The 20,040-nt window shown below is 45.0% G+C and overlaps 1 protein-coding gene across 2 annotated transcripts in view; it reads right to left on the bottom strand.

Moving 5' to 3' along the window:
- Positions 1-15,418, bottom strand: part of MATCAP1 (microtubule associated tyrosine carboxypeptidase 1) — a 55,387-nt gene extending 39,969 nt beyond the window's left edge. The window contains exons 1-3 of one of the 2 annotated variants that reach the window (XM_067552936.1): positions 15,332-15,418; positions 12,400-13,035; positions 4,991-5,134 (exon numbers count right to left, since the gene is read on the bottom strand). In XM_067552936.1, the coding sequence (XP_067409037.1) occupies positions 4,991-5,134; positions 12,400-12,966 (711 nt within the window). In that variant the 5' untranslated portion in view covers positions 12,967-13,035; positions 15,332-15,418. Of the gene's footprint in view, positions 1-4,990; positions 5,135-12,399; positions 13,036-14,515; positions 14,757-15,331 lie in introns of those variants that run through there. The other variant, XM_067552940.1, reaches the window with a different exon arrangement.
- Between the last annotated feature and the right edge of the window lie 4,622 nt (positions 15,419-20,040).

Genomic DNA, 20,040 nt, shown 5'->3' with positions numbered 1-20,040 from the left:
GTTAAAAAGTCAAAAGACACTGAAAACACAGTATTTTTTTATACATACACATGATTTGTTGCAGCCTGACTGCTGAGTTTTGAAACCTTTGGGGTTGGCAATATTGTGATAACATTGTTTTGCATTTCTAACCCCAGTACAAAGCTGCTGGTGCATGCAGAGAAGCAGAGGGGGGTCAACTGGGTGCAGACACTGCCTGAGTTATAATGTCCATTTGCAAGATGATGCATTTTTGCTGCTAATGTCCAGCAAGCAGCTAGGAATTTGAATGGCATAAAGGAAAGTCGCAGATTGTGTTTTCAGTGTTAAGGGTTAAATTGTCCATAAAATCTTCACAGGGATTCAGAAATTGAAGCACAGAAACCTGGAGCTTAGAAAGTACAGGTTCACTCAAGCTCAGCTCAACCTGAACCACTATTTCTGTAAGCACTTAGCTGCATCTGGCTCAACCTTTAGCATCCCAGATAATCACATACCCTCCCTCCCCCAAAACAGAATGCAGAATGTATCCCACACCCAGAGACTAGAAAAAGAATATTTACTGAAATTAGTCACAAATGGCATTAGCCAATTAAACCACAGCATGTGTTGTACGTAACTAATCACCATCTACCACGTGAGCACAGGCCTGCAATCAGCCAGCATCAGATAACTTGGTTTCACACCAGTCACTTCTACAATTCTGCATCTAGACTCTGCACTCGGTCTATTCACCAGTTTGGCCCTGCCAAGTGCAAATTCCTCTCCACCTGAACGTTCCCTGTGTCAGAACAAGAAAGGAGTGTCAGCACAAAGCAGTTCTTTCTCCAGAAGAAGAGGACCTACAGCTTTCCTTCTGGATTAATTAAATCTTTCATTCTCAAAGAGAGTCACAGCTAGGGCCTGAATTTAAGAACTGGCCTCTGGCCATACAGCTATAATTCATACCATTGAGATTTTTGATTTGCGGATGCAGAGCTGTAGCCAGAAACTGGAAACTGAGTTGAGACCTTTTAAAATTCAGTGTTTTAGAGTGCTATTATTTGGCCATAGCCCTGAGGCACAGCTCTGCCTGTTCCCGATCCAACAACATTCCCAGTGATGGGCACAGTGGGTATGTCTCCACAGCAGCGTGCCTCTCAGCCTGGGGGACAGAGCAGCGCTAGTTCTACTCAAGCTAGTATGCTAAAAATAGCAGTGTGGAAGTTGCAGCTCAGGTGGTGGCTTGAGTCCAAGCCTGCCCAGCTGCCTGGCTCTGAGCTCAGGTGGTTAGCCCACGCTGCAATGTCCATCCTGCTGCTTTTAGTGGGCTACCTTGAGCAGAGCTAGTTCGAGTCTGTCTACGAAGGCATGCTCACAGCTGCAGGGCAGACACAGCCAGTCAGTTCTGTCCCCCTCACACCAACTGTGTCCGTGCTGGGGGGCTCACAAGGGCAGGGCCAGCACAGCAGAGTGCAGATCTGACCGATGCCACCTCACACAGCAAAGACCACTTTAGCTGTATTTCATATCAGTACAGTACTCACCAGGATAGGCAGAGTTCCTTTGCTGCAGGGAGTGGGAGCAGCTAGAAGAGCCATGGACAGTTTGGGGAGGCCTCTGTGAGTTCTTGCAACATCACCTCAGCCCTGAGCCAGAACAGAGCCAGAAAGGGTCAGGATCTAGGCCTGAACCATCCTGAAGAAAGTCTTTCATACTCATCATCAAATGTAGTGCAAAAAGACTTACCAGTGGAATGCTCCTCGATGTGCACGAACCTCTGGTACTCTGCCTTCCCAGATCAGTGCATCCCTTCACAGCCAGGGGCTAAGGAGAGGGGGAGAATGGGAGCTGCATCCTTGCTGCCCTGGCAGCCACTACTACTGCTTGGCCCATGTGGCCCATTAAGGTTCTCAACCTTAGCTCCCTGTTTCCTGGCTTTCAAGTACTTGGATTTTCACTACAACATTCTGATCATATTTTAAATTAAAGGATGTGGCTGAGATTCTCTGCTGACGCTGCCAGAGACCGAGCATGCCTGGCCCAGGACAAAGGAAGGGTGGCCTCCCAATTCTGATCTGGTCTAGGAGCACTCCCCGCCACACCCCGGTGTAACTCAGGCAACCCTGAGGACTTCTTTAAGTTATGGCAGCCTCCCCAGGAATGCCTCGGCTGGCCATAGCAATGTGCAATATGGCCCTGCCCCCACTTAGCCCTGCACTGGCCTCCAACACCTGAGGTTATCTAAGTCAGAGCAATGCAGTGCCTGCACTTGGGGGGTGGGAAGGGGAGATTCTCCACTGACCCCTCGCGAGCTGTGTATGCCTCCTATACCCTGTCAGAGAGGCCTATAGGGTTGGAATCCCACTCGGTCTATTCACAACCTCAACTGTCTAATTCCGCAGCAAAGAGTAGAGGGATGCCAGAGAACTGGGTGATGTGAGGAGCTCCTAAACTCTGCTGCTATGAAAACATGCTACTTCAGTTAAAATCCCATCTTGGTGAAGAGGACATGAGCTTGTGGAATCTCTGTTGTTCTCATTTTCACCACCTGGAAAAAGGGGATGAATGATACTCGCTTCAACTAGGTCAAAAACAATGTTTTTTTTTGCAGGGCTGGGGGGAAGTGACTGGTGAACTAATGGTTCAGTCTGTGTTGCAGTTCATGTCTAGTGTCTGGTCCATAGGAACCTGCTGGGTAAAGGCGTTGCCTCTTTGGCTCAAGCAGCAGTGGTCTATGCAGCGGTGCTAGGAGTTCTGGCTTTACACACTGCTCTGACGAACATGGACAGAAGAATGTTGGGAGTAGTAGTAAAAGAAAGGGTTGGGTCCAAGAGACACACAGTACGTTACCTTCAGGAATTGTAACTCCTGAAACCACTGACAGTGAGAGCTAATTCATTTGTGATGTGCTTATATTTCCTCAAAAAAAGTCGGTCATTGCACGAACAGAGACACTGCACAGATTAATCTGCAGAACAGGTCATCTTTTAGACCTGCTAGCCTTGGCTGTGTGTAAATGTCACACTCACTGGGCTTGTTCCAGGGACTGTGGTCAAAACCATGGTTTGCCAGCCGACTAAGGAGATCTAAGGCCTGGTAAGCACTGCATTCACTAAGGAGTGAGAATAAATCTTATCTTGCCCAACCACATTCTTGATGGTTGGCCTGTGCCAAACAGAGGAATGGGAGTCATGTCTAATCCAAAATCCTCTTACACTCAAATCAACCTCCATTGCTACGTACTGCCTGATCAGATATGAGGCAAGTCAATCTTTTCATACCAGGAGGAATTCTAGCATGTACAAATGCCGTTAGCTGGCTACACTCTTAAATGAGCCTATGCAGCCATATGCACAATCAAACACTGCTGTTGGTCTGCAAATTCTTTATAAAATATTACGCTCACCAACGTTATCTTTGGAAGAACATACAGCAGTGGCAGGAGTGTTACATCATTTAGAGCGCTGTAAAATATTTTAGGTGAGTTGTGTCACTCCCGCATATTGGAACAGTAACTGCATTCATAACTTCACTTCTTAAAGTTAACAGTCAGCCCCACTGAACAAATCCCAGCCGAGACTTGTATTTACTGAAATGGGTTTCCTTCTACACTGCTTTCAAGACCCCTGCCCTTTGATTCCAAAGTTGTTTCTTCTCTCTTTGATTTCCAACCCATTCATAATGAGCTGCAGCTCACTATCCCCCTCACAGCGCCCCCAGCATCTCATGCAGCGCTGCACTGAAATTTCTCTAGCTTCCAACATAGTGACTCACTGATATCAGGCCCTAGCTAGCCTGCCCATTGCTAACCGATGTTAATTACAGCCTCACAGATGAAACATATCACCATAACATATCACATTTAGTGGGCACTGGTGACTAAAGATAGCAGATCCTTATACTTTTTGTATATGGCATATGTGATACAGTCTCAGCTATAATGCACTAGGTTCTTGGGCTCAGCGCAGTGCAGGACTCGAGGTGGGGTAAAGACAAAAGCAGCTTTATGCCACCTTGGTATATGACCAATTCCGGGGCTTTTAGAGGGCAAAGTCTGACTCCCGGCACAGGTTAGGACAGTAAGTGCTGTTCTTATATATCCTGCTCTGTAGCAGCCCTAAGAGGCTCTTATCCTGATGGCTGTTGCTTGCACACAGCCATCTCTAGCCACACTCTCTCCTACCTTCCTCATGCCTCCTTGTGATGACACTATGGCCACAAGGCCAGGAGATAGTGGTGCAGAGCTGAGCTAGATCTATTGCAGCTGAATGCTCAGCAGCCCTTTTAGGGCAACTTTCTGGACCCTGCGAGCCATGATGGAAACCCAAGGTGGGCCCATGTCAGCTACATTTTGGTTAGTTAGACCTCTGGCTCCAATATTTAATATGAGGAGGAGATTTATAAAATAAAAGAAATGTGTACCTTTTTTTGCACATGTTTTACAACTGCCACAGGGCTCAGTGGTGCCCTGGTATAACTACACTGTAGTCAAGACAAGGTTGCATGCTTCCCAGAGAACTGAATTTAGTCCAAAAGGTGAAAACTCAGCTTAGCAACATTGTGTTTTGGAATCAACATGTCCGATTTATGCAGAGTCACTGTGGATATCACATTTACGCCAAAATGCCTGCAGTCTTTCCTGTACCAGGTTCCTAGAACTGTGTTTGTCAATTTCATGGTTCTGAGATGCTCAGAAGTGAAACCAATATTTCTAGCTGCAGACATCAGACCCTTATTGAGAAGGGCTACTCTTGCAGCCCAAAATTACATCAGATTTGTTTGCAGTCACTTCATTTTGCAAACTCTACCTAACTCAGTGTGTCCACTCCCACCACTGGGTCTCTAAGAATCATGGTTTCCCACAATTCTCCCTCCCAATCAATATCTATGTTTAATTTTGGCTTTGCCAGTATACATCACACTTCTGAGTCCAACTCTTCTTTACTATAAGGATTCTTATCCCTACTAATGCTATACTAGCTGTGGTTGTGATGAAGGTGCTTTGTAAACAAATGAAGACAATTATTACCTCTCCCACACAGCCCTCCTTCTGCATATACTTCCGGATAAGAGACCAGATTTGGCACTTGCTCAGCAGTCTTCCACCAGTGGCCACTTCAAAGTTCTCATAAGAGCCATACTTCTCCAGGACAGCATGAATGATCCCAGTTGCCTGCCACACACACATAAAAGAGAGTCAGCCTATCTCCTATGGTTTCAAGTGCAGCCTCCATAGCACAAGGACCACAATGTATAGTTACGTCCAATTAAAGGAATACCTGATAAAAGAATCAACTGTCTCACTGCTTTTGATACACAAACACATTGTATACATGTTTGTATGTTACCTGATAAAGATAAAGGAATAAGAGGTAGATAAGAGCTGGTTGGGAATTGTTCAACAGTATTTTTTTTTTAAGTCAGCAAATGCCGATTCTTCGAGGTTTCTCAAGTCCAAGATGGAATTGCTGGTCAGAACCAGAGAGAAATATGCTTCTAGAATAGCCAGTAGCCCCTAGTGTTCAGGGCACTCTCCTGGGATGTGGGAAAGCCAGATTCAAGTCTGATTCAGGACTTGATCCTAGGTGTCCCACATCCCAGGGGAGTGCCTAACACCAGTGGGCTAGTGACTATAATGGCTCTCCTTCTCCCGCTCCCTCCCTACATCTTTTCCTGAAAATTTTCCAAATATCTCAACTTCTTCCTGCATTTAAATGAAAACAAATTCCATTGCAAATGGAATTTTGTTGCAGCCAATACAGAGAAACCATCACCATGTGCCTGCCCTCCCCCTCACTCTAGAGAGTTACTAACTGTATAGCATCCCTTTGATCTGCTAGTCCTGAGCCTTGGCGAAACAAGTTTTTTAACTTTACTGGTGCTTGGAAGTAACATCTTCACAGCTTAACAGCACAGGAATCATTTTTAGCCCCCTTGAAATGGTCAGTAAGAGGTTATATACGTAGAGTCACTGTGTTGCCTTCCTGCTAGTTTCCTAACAATCCTGCTCTGCTATTAAACTAAGTCAACACATGCGCAAAGGGAACATTCCAATCACACAATGCAGCCCTACAGTAACTATCCCAATAACCCGCTCATCTATAGTATTCATAAGTTATTACAGATCAGCCCCACGCCCTTCACTCTTAGCACTCCCACTCGTAGATCTCAAAGCAGTTGACAGACACACAAGTAGCCCCATTTTACAGACAGCACGGCCAACCACACACATGTAATTTGGCTCAGGCACTTTCATCTGCTGGATCAGACAAGGGTCTATTTAGGCAGTGATCTTGATTCTGTTCCCAACTCTCCCATAAACTTTGTGTGACCTTGTGCAAATCACAGGCCACAAGGCTGATGATGTTCAGCCTAGGTCTCAAGAGTACGTCTACACTGCAAAATAACACCATGACAAGAAGTCTCGGAGCCTGAGGCAACTGCCTTGGGTTTGCAGAGCTTGCACTATGAGGCTAAAAATAGACGTTTTTAGATGTTCCTTGCTGGCTTTCAGAGCATGGGCTCCAGCCCGAGCGAGAACATCTACCCTGCTAAAATAGCCCCCAGCCATGTGAGCCAATATCAGTGAAGATGCACACAAGGTGTCCACCTGAGGCCTAATTTCTGAAAGTGCCGAATACCTGCAACTCTAGCTGAAGTCAATGAGAACGCTGATTGTTCAGTAACTCTGAAAAACCAGGCCCAACTGTTACAATTGGCTAACTAAATTGTGAAGGACCCCAAACCAGTGGCAACTTTTAAAAGTGTAGGTCTTAACCTTTTTGTGCCTCAGTTACTACTTCATCTGTTAAGTGTAAGTAGCATATTTTGCCTACCTCCTATGGAAGCGGTTTGAACTGCAGAAAATGATTAAGACCAGTCTGTGGAGCCCTGAACTAGACAGGACAGACAGGTCAGGTCAGAGGTGGGGAGTAGTATCTATCCTACCAGTCAGATTTCACAGAAATTAAAAAGAAATGTTTTGAATTGACAGGACCTAACAATCCCAAGTCCTAACAATACACCTATACTAGTGGCTTCCTGTCCTGATGAGGTTGTAGGCGATCAGAGAGGCATCCAGCTCTAACAATGCAGTGAAAATGAGCGACTTCATTTCTGCATGTGTGTCACATCTGTCACAATGGACCAAGGAAGAAGCAACTGCTCAACATTTCAAATGATTGCTTCTTGGAACCACTAGTTTTAGATCAAAAGAGGAGAGACTATTCTTCAATTAGTCCTAAGCAACATACAGCACTTAATATTTCTTGAATCTATAGCAGTGGCAGTTTTATTATTTAACTATTAGTAAAGTCAACATCCTCAGGGAAGGGATCGTAAAACTTTAGGAAGATGAAATGTATGATCCTGTTAACTAGCCATGGCTCTTTTTTTAAGCCAAAAGTAAGGAATTTAAAAACCATAGTTAGAGCATGTAAACAGCTTCTATACCCAGAACCACAAGAGGCATGCATATCGCTTACTGAAAAAGAGGCAAGAGAACAAACAACATGCATAACTGGTAAGGTTGGAGAGGTTATCTGAGCCAAAAAGGTTACCTTCTAACAGTGGAAATCCAGCCCAAGTAAAGCAATGGAAAAGGAATATAAACTATAACAGCTAAAATGGAAATTAAGAGGAATAATAGGGAATTTGAAGAGCAAACACCCAGACACATAAGAACAAGAAATTATTGAAGTGTATCAGAAGCAGGAAGTCTGACTGACCACAAGAGGTAAAGAAAGCAATTAAGGGGGTAGGGACATAGCAGACAAACTAAATAATTTATTTTGCATCAGTCTTCACCATAGATGATGCTGGAGAGGTACTTTTAATCTTTTCAGGTAATAAATATTAAGTTACCAAAAGAGGAGGTGCCAAAACAAAAATTAGAGCATCAAGTCACCATGACCTGATTGTATTCATCCAGGAACTCTGAGTTCACTTCTGAGGTACTAACAAAAATACGCAATATCCTTAAACTAGCAGTTTATACCAGGAGATTGTAAGGGAACCAACATTATACCTATCTTGAAAAACAGTACTGGAGGAGATCCTATGAATTATAGGCTTGGGAGCCTTAATTCAGTGCAATGAAAACTGGTTAAAACTACACTTAAAGAGAATTATAAAAGCACATAAATAACATGATAGGGATGGCACAGCGTCAGCTGCAAGTAACAGTCAAGTGTCACTGAACTATTTGTACTTTTGTTATGTAGCAACAAAATTGTGGACAAAGAACCAGTTTACAAGATATTAAAAAATATTTGACAAAAGCAAATTACATAGTCATGGGGTGACAGGCAACTACTTATGCACAGAAACTTGGTTCAGTGACAAAGGTTCTTAAGAGTAGAAACAGATAGTAAATTTTCAGCATTGAAAGTGATTACTTGGATATCTCAAGGTTCTGTACTGGAATAGGTGTTTAATATTTATTATCTGGAATAATTGGAGAGAAATGAGGTGGCTAAATTTGCAGATAACAAAGGTATATAGGTCAGTCAAGACCAGAATATTCAAATTGAATTGGACACTTAAAATTCAGTCTTACAATGCATTGTAATGCAATGTGCATTGAAGGAATAATTTGAATTATTCATACATTTTACTGGGTTGTAAGTTAACAGTAATCATCCAGGAAACAGAGCTGCGTGTCACTGTAAACAGCTCAATCAGTCAAAAGACGCAAACAAAACATTCAGATGCAGGAAGAATGAGAGAAAATAAGAGTGAAGATCTCACAACGCCATGATTTTAATCGACACTTCCTCCCTTGGGATACTATGCTCGCTCTGGTCACCCTGTCACAATGATATAACAGAAATAGGAGTGATGGAAATGACTAGAAGATGGAAAGTTGTCTATAAGAAAGATAGAAAAGACTGGGGATTATTAGTTTTGAGAGAAGAGGAACAAAAGGCATGATAAAGATATAACAAAATGAGTAGGACACAGTCTCAGCAGTTCCTATTTACCCTTTCACTTAATAACAATGAGGGGATATTAAAGGAAATGTAAAGGCAACATATTAAACCAAAATTACTTTTTTAAAACCCAACATCTAGTCAATTTGTAGTGTTCACTGTCTCAAAAATATCATTGAGAACAAGAGCCAGGATAAGATTCAAAATATATGAACAAGAACATCCACAGTTAGATCAGATAGATTTAACAATATTCAGGGATCAAAACCATCATGCTTCAGCCTATAGATCATCCACTAACTGCTCTGAGTTGGGAGGAAAAGTCCCTTATGTGCTGATTACATAATTGCCTGTTGTTATAGGGTTTCTTCCACCTTTTTCTTCTGAAGTACCTGAAACTAGCCACTCTTTGAGACAGGATGCCAGAATAGATGATCTGGTCCTGTATTGCAGTTCATAAGAAGGAAGATCTCAAGATCTCCTGGATCCCCACCCAGTGCATGGCCTCCTGGACTAAGGGATAGTGTGGGGAAGAACTCAGAAGTCACAGTTGTCCCCCTTTCACTAGAAACTGAGTGGCCCTGAACCTTTTGGAAATGATTCTTTACAGGTTGTGAATAATTCCAGGCACTACGGTTTGTAATAATGCAGCCACTTGTTTTCTGAACACTGCTCTGAAAGAGGTAATCATTGTATTTCGGTTACACAATATGTATATTTTCAAATCCTCATAACTTGGTCAATTTACAATCAGTTCTCACAAAAACACTTAACCTCTCTTTTAGGGAGGGCTATTTGCATATCAATGATCAGCTCCTGATCCCCAGCCATCTCAGCACTGAGGCACTTCAGAAAGTTAAGAGTGTGTCCAGGGGCGCACAGCACATTTCCCCCTCAATCCCCTCTCACTCAAACGATCAAATGTTATTTGCTCAAACTTATATGCTCAATCACATGTGATGAGAGCAAGCCTGGAAAATTTCAGCCCATAAAGTGAAAGTTTCAGCAAGTTACAAGAAACTAAAACAGGAGGCTAGGCTAGAAACTGTTACACAACCTTAACTCTAATTATAGTCACAAGCTGCTAGCATATTTACTGAGAAAAAACAGAAGAGTTAAAGTTGCTGCCACCCAGTTAAGCCTTCTGCTTTTAATATCTTTCTCCAAAGAGATAAGAAAAATAATCCCCAAACGTAGTACTCTGCATACAAAAGCCAGGAGACACCCTGATAAGGTGCTGCTTCACAAACCAGAGGAGCAAATCCCGTCCAGCTCCTAGATGTACAATTCATTCTTTCAGGAGCAGAGTATATTTACTTAAACTACACAGAAATCATTGTAAGAAATCTCCTAATGCATGGTTAGTCTTTAACAGCAACTGTGCCCCTGGAAACAAGAGAGGTAACTTGTGTGCAGTGTGATCTATCAGCCAGCAGCAATCACTCTCCATATCAAGTAAGGAGTTCTTATTTATTATTTGTATCATAGTAGCAGATACACAAACAAGGGAACACAGCCAGATACATCATATCCTGCCACAGCACTCTTACTGAAGGAGTATTGGGACTCTCAGAAACCATCCTCAAACCACTCACCACACAAAAGGCCAACTTCCTCCAGGACACAAATGCCTTCCTCCACAAACTCCGCAACAGTAACAACCTCCCTCAGAACACCATCCTTGCCACCATGGGTGTCACTTCCATATACATCAACACTCCTCACATTGACAGCATAGCTGCCTGCCTCAAATATTTACAAGACAATGGACAACCCCCAGATATCCACCCCAAATACATCACCAAACTCATCCATTTCATCCTCACCCATAACAATTTTACATTCAACAACAAACACTTTGTCCAAACCATGTCATGGGTACTAGGATGGCTCCCCAATGTGCCAACCTCTTCCTGGGTTCCTCTTGAAGAATTTCTGGACAAATGCACCATGAAGCCAAGGATATACCTGAGATATATCGATATTTGCATTCTCGGGACAGATGTTTAAATTCCCTCATAAATTTCCACCACGACTTCAACCACCAACACCTGTCCATTAAACTCTCTCTGGAACACTCCCACACCAGCATCAACTTCCTAGACACCACGATCAGCTTCAACAATGAAACCCCCAGACAACTATATACAAGAAACCCACAAATCATCACACCTATTTTTACAGATCTAGTAACCACCCCAAACACACCAAGACAGCTATTAACTACAGCTAGACACTCAGATACCACATTACATGCTCCGACGAGGAAGTCCAGGATATATACCCTAACACACTTAAAAACACCTTCCTCAAACAAAGACGCTCCACCAGAGAAGTAAAATATGTGCTAACTATGCATGCTTAGCAATCTGTTCCCCTTGCAATTAGCTGGGACACTTGGTCCCGAAGAAAAGCTCTGTGTAAGATCCAAAGGTTGTCTCTCTCACCAAGAGAAGTTGGTCCAAAAAAAGATATTACTTCACTCACCTTGTCTCTCTAATATCCTGGGACCAACATGGCTATAACTACACTGCCTACTACAAGATCTTTCTAATTCCATAAATAGGTCATTTTGGGGATGGCTTTAGCTTTCATTCTGGTTATTATTTGTGGTGCACATAGAGGTAACTTGATCAAAGCACCACAAATTCTAATCCAGCCCAGAGCTGGCATACCAATTTTCCAGCCTAATCCAACTTCATGTAGATTTTAGAAAAGATTCAAAATTCTGCTTTAAACAAAAAACACGATTTTTTGCAGTCTTAACAATGGAGTGATTAGCAGTTGCTCCATAAAATATAAACTCAAAGCCAGAGTTAATGTTGTTCTAGGCACTTTAATTCTGAATTTGAGATTTTGGGCTCATACAGTTTCAAACCAAAGTATCCTTTCTTTTTTCCATTTTATTTAGTCTAACATACCAACAACTTTTCACAATCTATAATGTGGGGTAATGACCAATATGCATCAATGTACAAGAGCACTCTCTGACAAGATAAAGCCCAACAAGCTTGGAGACAGAACAGAAGCATCTGAAATATAAAAACAAGGGCATCGGTTATTCCATGCAATAAGACAGGTTTCTTAGTATGAGCTCTTCAGATGAAGACATGTTCCAGAACACCAGTCAAACTACTATTTAGCCCCTGCAGTAAGTGACAGATTCCTTGACATCAGGGAATTGTTCTGACAGAAGAATATCCCGTCCCCCACCAATGCTAGAAGAGCATTAGCACCTGATTCCAGCCTCTCTCTAAATACAGCAAGGGCTATCTCCCAGATTTCGAATCAGTCCGTCTCCTTGTTATTAGTGGGAGAGGGTTATCCCCTAATTATTGACCTCATTCGGCCCCTTGCTGTGTGGCAGCTTTAGTCTCAGGACATGAAAACAGTCTGGCCTTTTGCTATAAGAAGTATGTGTGCGGGTGTCTGTCCCTTAGGGTAATGAGCTAACCTGCTCTCTGTACATGGAACAAGTGGGAGGGGTGTTGAAGAGACTGGCTTTTACCTGTGTAATGAACTGGTCGGAGGCCTCTCTGTATTTCTCCAGCACAGCTGTCAGGACAGGCTCCTCGTACTCAAACTGAGGGTTATAAGTGTAACAAGACTGGAAGAACTTCTCTCTCTCCTTGTCAACATTCAAGGGCCTCAGGGCCACCAGCAGGCAAGGACTCCTTCTGCTGACGCTTACCTCCTCAGCCTTTGGCCTGGCAATATGAGGCAGGGAAGCTGCACTGCGGATTTGCACACGTGCCCGGCCACTACTATTCACAGTGCAGGTGCTCTCACTTCGGCGCATCCAGCTGCAGGGGCTTGAGAAGGCAGGGCAGGTTTCTGACTGTCGCCTGACCTCGGGCCTTGCTTCTGAGGCCTTGGAGCACTTGAGCTTGGTAAGCGTTTTGGGCTTTTGGCCCACGTGGGCAGGGTCTGATGGAGATGGTGAAGGGGAAAGGTAGGAATAAAGTCGCAGCCCATTGTGTTCAGAGAACTTTTTCCCGCCTCTCTCACGCTGGGGGCTGGTGCTCAGGACATTGCGATGCCGCTCATATGACTGTGTCCCTGAGTCCAGCACCATCTTCCTTGGCCAAACTCTTTGTTGCGATTACATCAAAACAGGCTCTCTGCTCTCATCTCAGCCTTGTACCTACAGATACACACACAGATGCAGGAACTGCACAAATAACCCCAAAAGAGAAGAAGTCTCCCAGACATCAGGATACTGTAACAGTAATTATAACATAATTATACTATAAGAGGAACAAAATCCAGATATACATTATCCCTCTTCTTCTAATTTCCCAAGTTGGATGGCTCTTGCCTACATCTGCAGGTAAATTTCCCACATCCAGAAGTTGAATAACTCCAGACCTGGAGGTGAGCACAGCCCAGCCACCTCCTCTCCAGAAGAGATTAGATCAAAAGGCACCAGGTGATTTACAGCCTCCCCTTCATTTTCACTCTCCAAATTTTAGTTTTGGATCTAAAGTTTTCAGTACTTGGTCTGTACCAAGTGGCCATTTCCACAGTAAGCACAAGTACATATACAGCTTGTGCACCAATCAAGTTTCCAAACCAATCTCATTAAATCAGTGCAAACCACACCGCCCCTTTTATGGTTTAAGTGTCCACAGATGGGGTTTGCTGATATAATTAAATCAGTGCACACACTGCACATAGACAAGCCTTAAGTGTGAGTTGTGTGACACAAGATGTGCTTTTCCTATTGTTTAAAAAACTCAGTATTTCAATGTAAGTAGAGCTAACTTGGCCCTGACAGAGTTCCCAATGAGGATTATGGATTTCATAGAAGATAGGGTTGGGAGGGACCTCAGGAGGTCATCTAGTTCAACCCCCAAAGCAGAGCCAAACCCAACTAAATCATCCCATCCAGGGCTTTGTCAAGATAGGCCTAAAAAACCTCTAAGGATGGAGATTCCACCACCTCCCTAGATTTGGTTTGCTTAAAGGAAAATTTAAGAGTAAAACATAACTATTAGGTGCAGAGGTTTGCCTTACTGCAATGTTAAGATTGCAGAATTAAAACCAAGTCAGAAAGTGCAGAAGTTACAGTTCCCACATTAATGAGAACGGTAAAATGGCATGCCATAACATTTTTATAAGCAGTGACGTTGTAATGGTGTCAGTCCCAGGATATCAGTGAGACAACGTGGGTGAGGTAATACGTTTTATTGGAACAACTGCTCCTGGTGAGAGAGGCAAGCTTACGTGTCTAGGAAACTTATTCAGACCTGAAAAAGAGCTCCGTGTAAGCTCCAAAGCTTGTCTTTCTCACCAACAGAAGTTGGTCCAATAAAAAGTATCTCATCCACCTTGTCTCTCTAACATTTTTAGCCAGGAATGCAATTCTACATTTGTAAGCAAACAGGCATTCACCATGGGATGTTACCTTGCACGTATGGTGCATATTAGGTCACGCTGGGTAGAAAACAGTATCCTCCACACACATTCAGGGGCCAGACACAGTCATCCCACAGATGCAGCTGGTCCTGGGGCATGCAATACATGCCTTGCACACACTGACAGCATGGCACTGGAACTGTATGCACTGATGTGGTTTAGTTACACATCGCACAAGAAAACAAGACTTGGAAATGCCCTCTCACCCAGGGTGAGTGAACACTTGGGGCAGCAAGTGGACTGAGGCACTGCTGCTTCTTTCACAGTAGCAGGAGAGCAGAATGGTCCTGCTGCCACTGATTTTACTCTGCCAAAGAAAAGAGTTATGAAGTAGAATCTGTGCAGCTGCAGGAGGCCGAGGAGTTGATCTGCTACTAGAAGAACAGCCTGTGAAGAGGTACTGGAAGGTGATTTGTAGTGTTGTGGTGATGCAGGCATGTAAAATGTTAGTGTGAATTAAGCTAGGACAAAAATGAAATAAAACCGTTCAGATCATGATGTTAAACGATGAAAGGTCAGGAAAAGCCAGAATGAGGTTTGCCTGAGCAACCTTAATGATGACCCGCCCCTGTTATGATAAGGTCTTTAACAACATGACCCCAGACTGGTGTTATTTAAGCACATGCTGCAGCCTCCCCTGGGTGCAGGCTGTCCTCATGGCAGGGCAGGCACGGCCAGGGGCCCGGGAAAAGAATTGTGCACGCAGGGATGGCGGGTCGGAAGAAGCGGGGGGGCGCTGCAACGCGCAGGCTGGGCACAAAGGACCGTCACGCCCAGAACCAACAGGCACCTCCCTGCCCCCCGGGCCTCCAACACGCTGCAGCCTCGCCCTTCCGCGCGCGCCCAGGACAGGGGCGCCAGAGCGCGCGGCCGATGCGGTGCCCGGGAGAAGCCGCCCACCGCCTCATCCCTCACCGGGAGCCGCCTCTGCGAGGGGAGAGGCAACGGCGGCCTGGGCGTGAGGAGACCCGCCCCGCCCCATCCCCGACCCGCCCGGATCATAGCCCGGCCCCGCGTCTCACCCCCGGGCTGGCCTGGCGAAGCCCGCGTCCTCCGACCTCCTCCTACACTGCGAGCGGCCCCGCTCACCGCTTCCAGCCAATGGCGGGCCGACCTCGAATGAAGACCCAATGAGCGCGACCCAGGTTGAGATATCCCCGCCCCTCCTTCCCATTGGCCAGGAGCAGCCGCGGGACGCCCCCTCCCGCTCCTATCGGAGTCACGCGCGATGCTAGCCCTGCTCGGGGGGCCCGGGGTGCGCGCGATCCGCCCCTACGTCAGTCAGTGTGTACGGGCGCGCGCCTGTATTGACCCCTGGGGAGATGGGGGCGGCCACCGCCCGGAGACTCTGCCCAGCCCTAGGGATCCTGTGAGATTTCGAGCCCCAACCCTATAGCTCCTATTCACCCTCCCTAGACAGCCTATAGAGTACACACCATTGAGACCAGACCTAAACCCAACCCCTATACATCTGCCTTAACCAGCCCAGAGACCTGACCCATCCATCCTAGGAACCCTACCTGACCCTATAGATGCTATGCACCCTGGAGATGCATCCCAACCCTGCCCACTCCTCACACCCTAGAGACCCTACCCAACCCTAGGTGTTCTAGAGACCCTAACCACCCTATATCACACCGAACCCTGCTGTAACATTCCTCTCCTGCAATCTGGACTGGTGTGTATCCGTGTCACTCCAATTCAGCACTCCTGGGCCCCAACTCACTCTGCTTTGCTATGTGAACCACCCACTTCTGGGTTAGACCACACCCAGCCTCCTGTGAGTAATTGGTCCCTGACCTAGTGAAGGAGTGCTTCTGGCAAGCCACTCATGGGATAGACACCCAGCAAATACTCCCAGATGCAACCCCAGGAACTGCTGTCTTGCAGGGTTCAGTGCTGCACCCTGCACGCTCATTTACATTTGTCCCTCAATTTATCAAAGAAATTGAAATGCACAAGCTCTGTCACGAAGTGAGGTCTCTGCCTACACTCCATCCACATATACTGTTTCAGATAAAACAAACATAAGTTTATTGACTATAACAAGATTTTAAGTGATTATAAGTCAGATTAATATTACTAAAGTAATAAATCACCTGCTAAACTAGACCTGATATTTCAGTAGCTTCTGTGATATCAGCTTACTACACAGGCTGGCTGCGATGCCTCTTGCAACCAGGCCCTCTGTGGGTAGATTCTCAGTCTTTGGTGTTGCTCAGAAAATGGATTCCAAGGGAAAGCAACACTCCTGGGGTCAGGTGATCAGCCATGTCCGGCAATGGGCATGATTTCTTCCACTTGAGCCAAAGTGCTCACAGGTGCTTAGGTCAGTCCATTGTTCCTCTATGCATGCCTCTGCAGGGCATGGAAACACAGATTTGTGTTTGTCTACATCTATTCAAGCCATGTGAGACACACATTTGGGGATACTGTTACCAGGAAGAATTTAGGGAGGTCAACCCCAAAAACCTACTGGTACAATAGTTTGCTCTATTGGAATTTCCACGGAGACAATCCTCCCTTGAAAGGACACAGATACAGCCCTCCAATCAAGATAGAACACATAAGCTGTGATACTTAGAAAACAGATACCAAATTCATTTAGAAATGAATGGTTACATTAAGGAGAAAGAGATAGAAATCAAACATAACATGTAACCACATCTCAGAATACAACTATACAACTATAACAAGATATACGATACAGAAAATAGTATTTAGACTACTAGAACATACAGTATAAGAAAGTCTGTAACTTAAACTCTATAATACTTAACACCATTAATTTATTAATACATTAATTAACATTTCTGTCAGACATCTGTATACTAAAACAGCTAATATCTAGCAAGCATGGATCAGGTGCTTGCTGGATGGGTAGAGAGGAAGAATTTCACTCAAACCACAAGCATCCAACTTTATTAACACACATACTCAGGTAGTCCTTTACTTACACAACTGTTAGAACATCCCTCTGTTCATCGGGGAAGGTCCTTCTGTTGTGTCCAAGAATTGCTAAGCGAGCTACCTCAGGCTCAGACCAGAGCGGGAACTCAGCCCGGTTGCCTGTAAGCCTAGGATCACTGGTGTGGTTTCCTGGTAGAAGGATTACCCTAGCGTGGACCTAAAGCGAGGACTTAGTTAGCCCGGTTGTCCAAAGCCTAAGGCGCACCCTTGCTCACCATTGTTCAGGTGTTTTTGTGATCTTCAGTGATTGCGCTCCATGGTCCACTCTTCTGCTGCCAGGCATGATCAGTGCTCTCTGTTCCTCTCTCTTTTGTTGATTTCAGCTCTCTGCAAAGCTTAGCCTACTGAGAGTTGTCTATATATACATAAAAACAAGGAGAGTTCTGTAGCACTTTAAAGACTAACAAATTTAATTTCAGCAGGCATAAGCTTTCGTGGGCTTCAGCCCACTTCCTCAGATGCAGTTGGTAGGTAGTTGAGGAAGTGGGCTGAAGCCCACGAAAGCTTATGCCTGCTGAAATTAAATTTATTAGCCTTTAAAGTGCTACAGAACTCTCCTTGTTTTTGCTGTATACAGACTAACAGGACTACCCCCTCAGGAACTCTTCTATATATACATAGCTTGTCAGAATCCCAGAATGGGGAGGGGAGGGGTGATGTTAAGAGGGAGTTCATCCAAAGGTCACCCAAGCTTAGCCAATCAGCTTGAAGGTCACGCAATATGTTAATTAGGCCATACCTGCCAAGTTAATTAGGTTCTGATGTCAAAAGGCGCTTAAGCCAATCAATACCTAATATGCTAATTAGTCTTGCCTTCCATGCTAATTAGAAGGGTGGGACAAGGAGTGGGGGGGGTTACGTCAGGAGTGAGAACTTCAACAATGGATAGGGGAGGGGCTAGGAGCAAGGAAGGAGTTAGGAGGGAACAAAGAGCTATTTTCTAATTATCAGCGCCAGATTCACTTACTAATTTTTATCCTAAAGATCCTTTTCCTAAAACTTATCGATATTTTAAATACCACAGAATGTCCAACCACTGATACCTCTATTTATCTATCCAATCGATTACTGTTATTTTTGTTATAATTTTAAACCGCTTCTGAGGCTTTTCTGCAACTCCTTTTACCTGACTGTTCTTCCTAGCAGATTCAAAGGGTTTGAAACAAAAATCTCCAGCTACAATAGGGTGTAGCCAGGTTTTCTATCAGTACATATGTACGACATTTCAGGAAACATGCCACCACAACAGTAATGTTCAGTGTGCCATGAGCATTCCAAGAACACCTTCCATGACACTTTGCGTTAGACAATACACAGTTACACTATAAGGGTGTACATGGGGTACAGCATGTCACACCTGCCCACTTTGCACACCCTAGAGACCCTACCCAACCCTGCACATCCTACAGACCCTAACCACCCTATATCCAACCCAACCCTGCCCACTCCTCACACCCTAGAGACCCACTCTGCCCCTACTACCTTGATACAACCTATAGACCCTACCCACCTATCCTAACCACCCCATATGCCATAGAGGGTTTACCCAACCCTATAAACCTGTAACCTCTTGGGGTTAGAGAGCATGGCCCCTTTAAAACCTTGTCCTCAAGCAGGGGGAGTGCTGATTGTTCCAAGAGGAGGGGAGTGGAGGTGGGGAGAGCAACAGGGGTGGAGGCATGGGTGTCTGCAACTCCAGACAAGAGGGTCTACATAGTGAAGCAGCCAAGGACCAGCCCAAAGCCTGGGAGGGACAGAGCAGCTGACTGGGGATGCCCCACAATGGCAGCCAAAAGCATCACTGTGAGAAGGACAAACCGGAGCCAAACTCGGTATCACCATCGCCCAGAGCTGTAGATTGCTGACAGTGGGGTTTGTGACCTTGCGTTAGGAATAACGAGTTACATGGAGGTTGTCACACTGTGTGGGGCAGCAGAGAAAGGCACTGGAGGGGTTTGTTGGGGAAAGTTTACTGGCTCCAAAACCGGGGCACCCAAGACTCATTGCTGGACTGGAGCTCTGCCCTGGATCCATGAACTTGACATGTTGATCAGCATTTGCCCTTTCATATTGTGGTATCATTTGGCCCATGTGCCTTTGGGGGTGGATGTAATCCTTTTTTACTGATCTCCCTATCTTATCCCCCAGTTGTTTTTCTCCATTCATCCCTCTCTAAAAAAATATTTCCCTTCCCTATATTCATTGTACTGTTCTGCTGTGTGTGTGTTTATGCTGGTAGGCTTGGAACAGGTGCTCCTGGGGTGGAAGGCCGTTTCCCTGCTGCATTCCTGCACACACTCTTTTGTGGCCAGAGCTGCCTACAATATGGTCTCCATCTTGCCACAAGGCACTATAGTTACAGACTCAATCCACACTAGTACAGACCCAACACACCTCTATCCACTCTAAACACCCTATAGGCCATACTTGACCCACCCATCCTACATGCCCTAAATACCCTGCCCAACCACAGGCATAGCAGTTTGTCCTTGCTGTGGCTTCCATATATGTCTAGATGTGGTCAAGCTGGAAATAATGGGTTGGCCCAGTACTTGTGCTTCCCTAGTGTAGTTCTGGGGTATTGGTACATCCAACTCTAATGGTGGCCCCTGAGCTCTGTCCTGCTCCTGTGCTGTCTCCTCACTTGTATCTGATAATACTCTAGTTAAATTAAAAAGAAAATGGACTTTCTACCACAGTGTTACTAAAAGAGCTCTAGAGTGAAAGGTTCAGTTGTGATTTGGGCATCAAAAATACTTTG

This window comes from Emydura macquarii, unplaced genomic scaffold, assembly GCF_026122565.2.
Source record: "Emydura macquarii macquarii isolate MOO-44397 ecotype Brisbane River unplaced genomic scaffold, CSIRO-AGI_Emac_v2 contig_295, whole genome shotgun sequence".
NCBI classification, from domain to species: Eukaryota; Metazoa; Chordata; order Testudines; family Chelidae; genus Emydura; species Emydura macquarii.
This window is presented reverse-complemented; position numbering and strand designations above follow the sequence as displayed.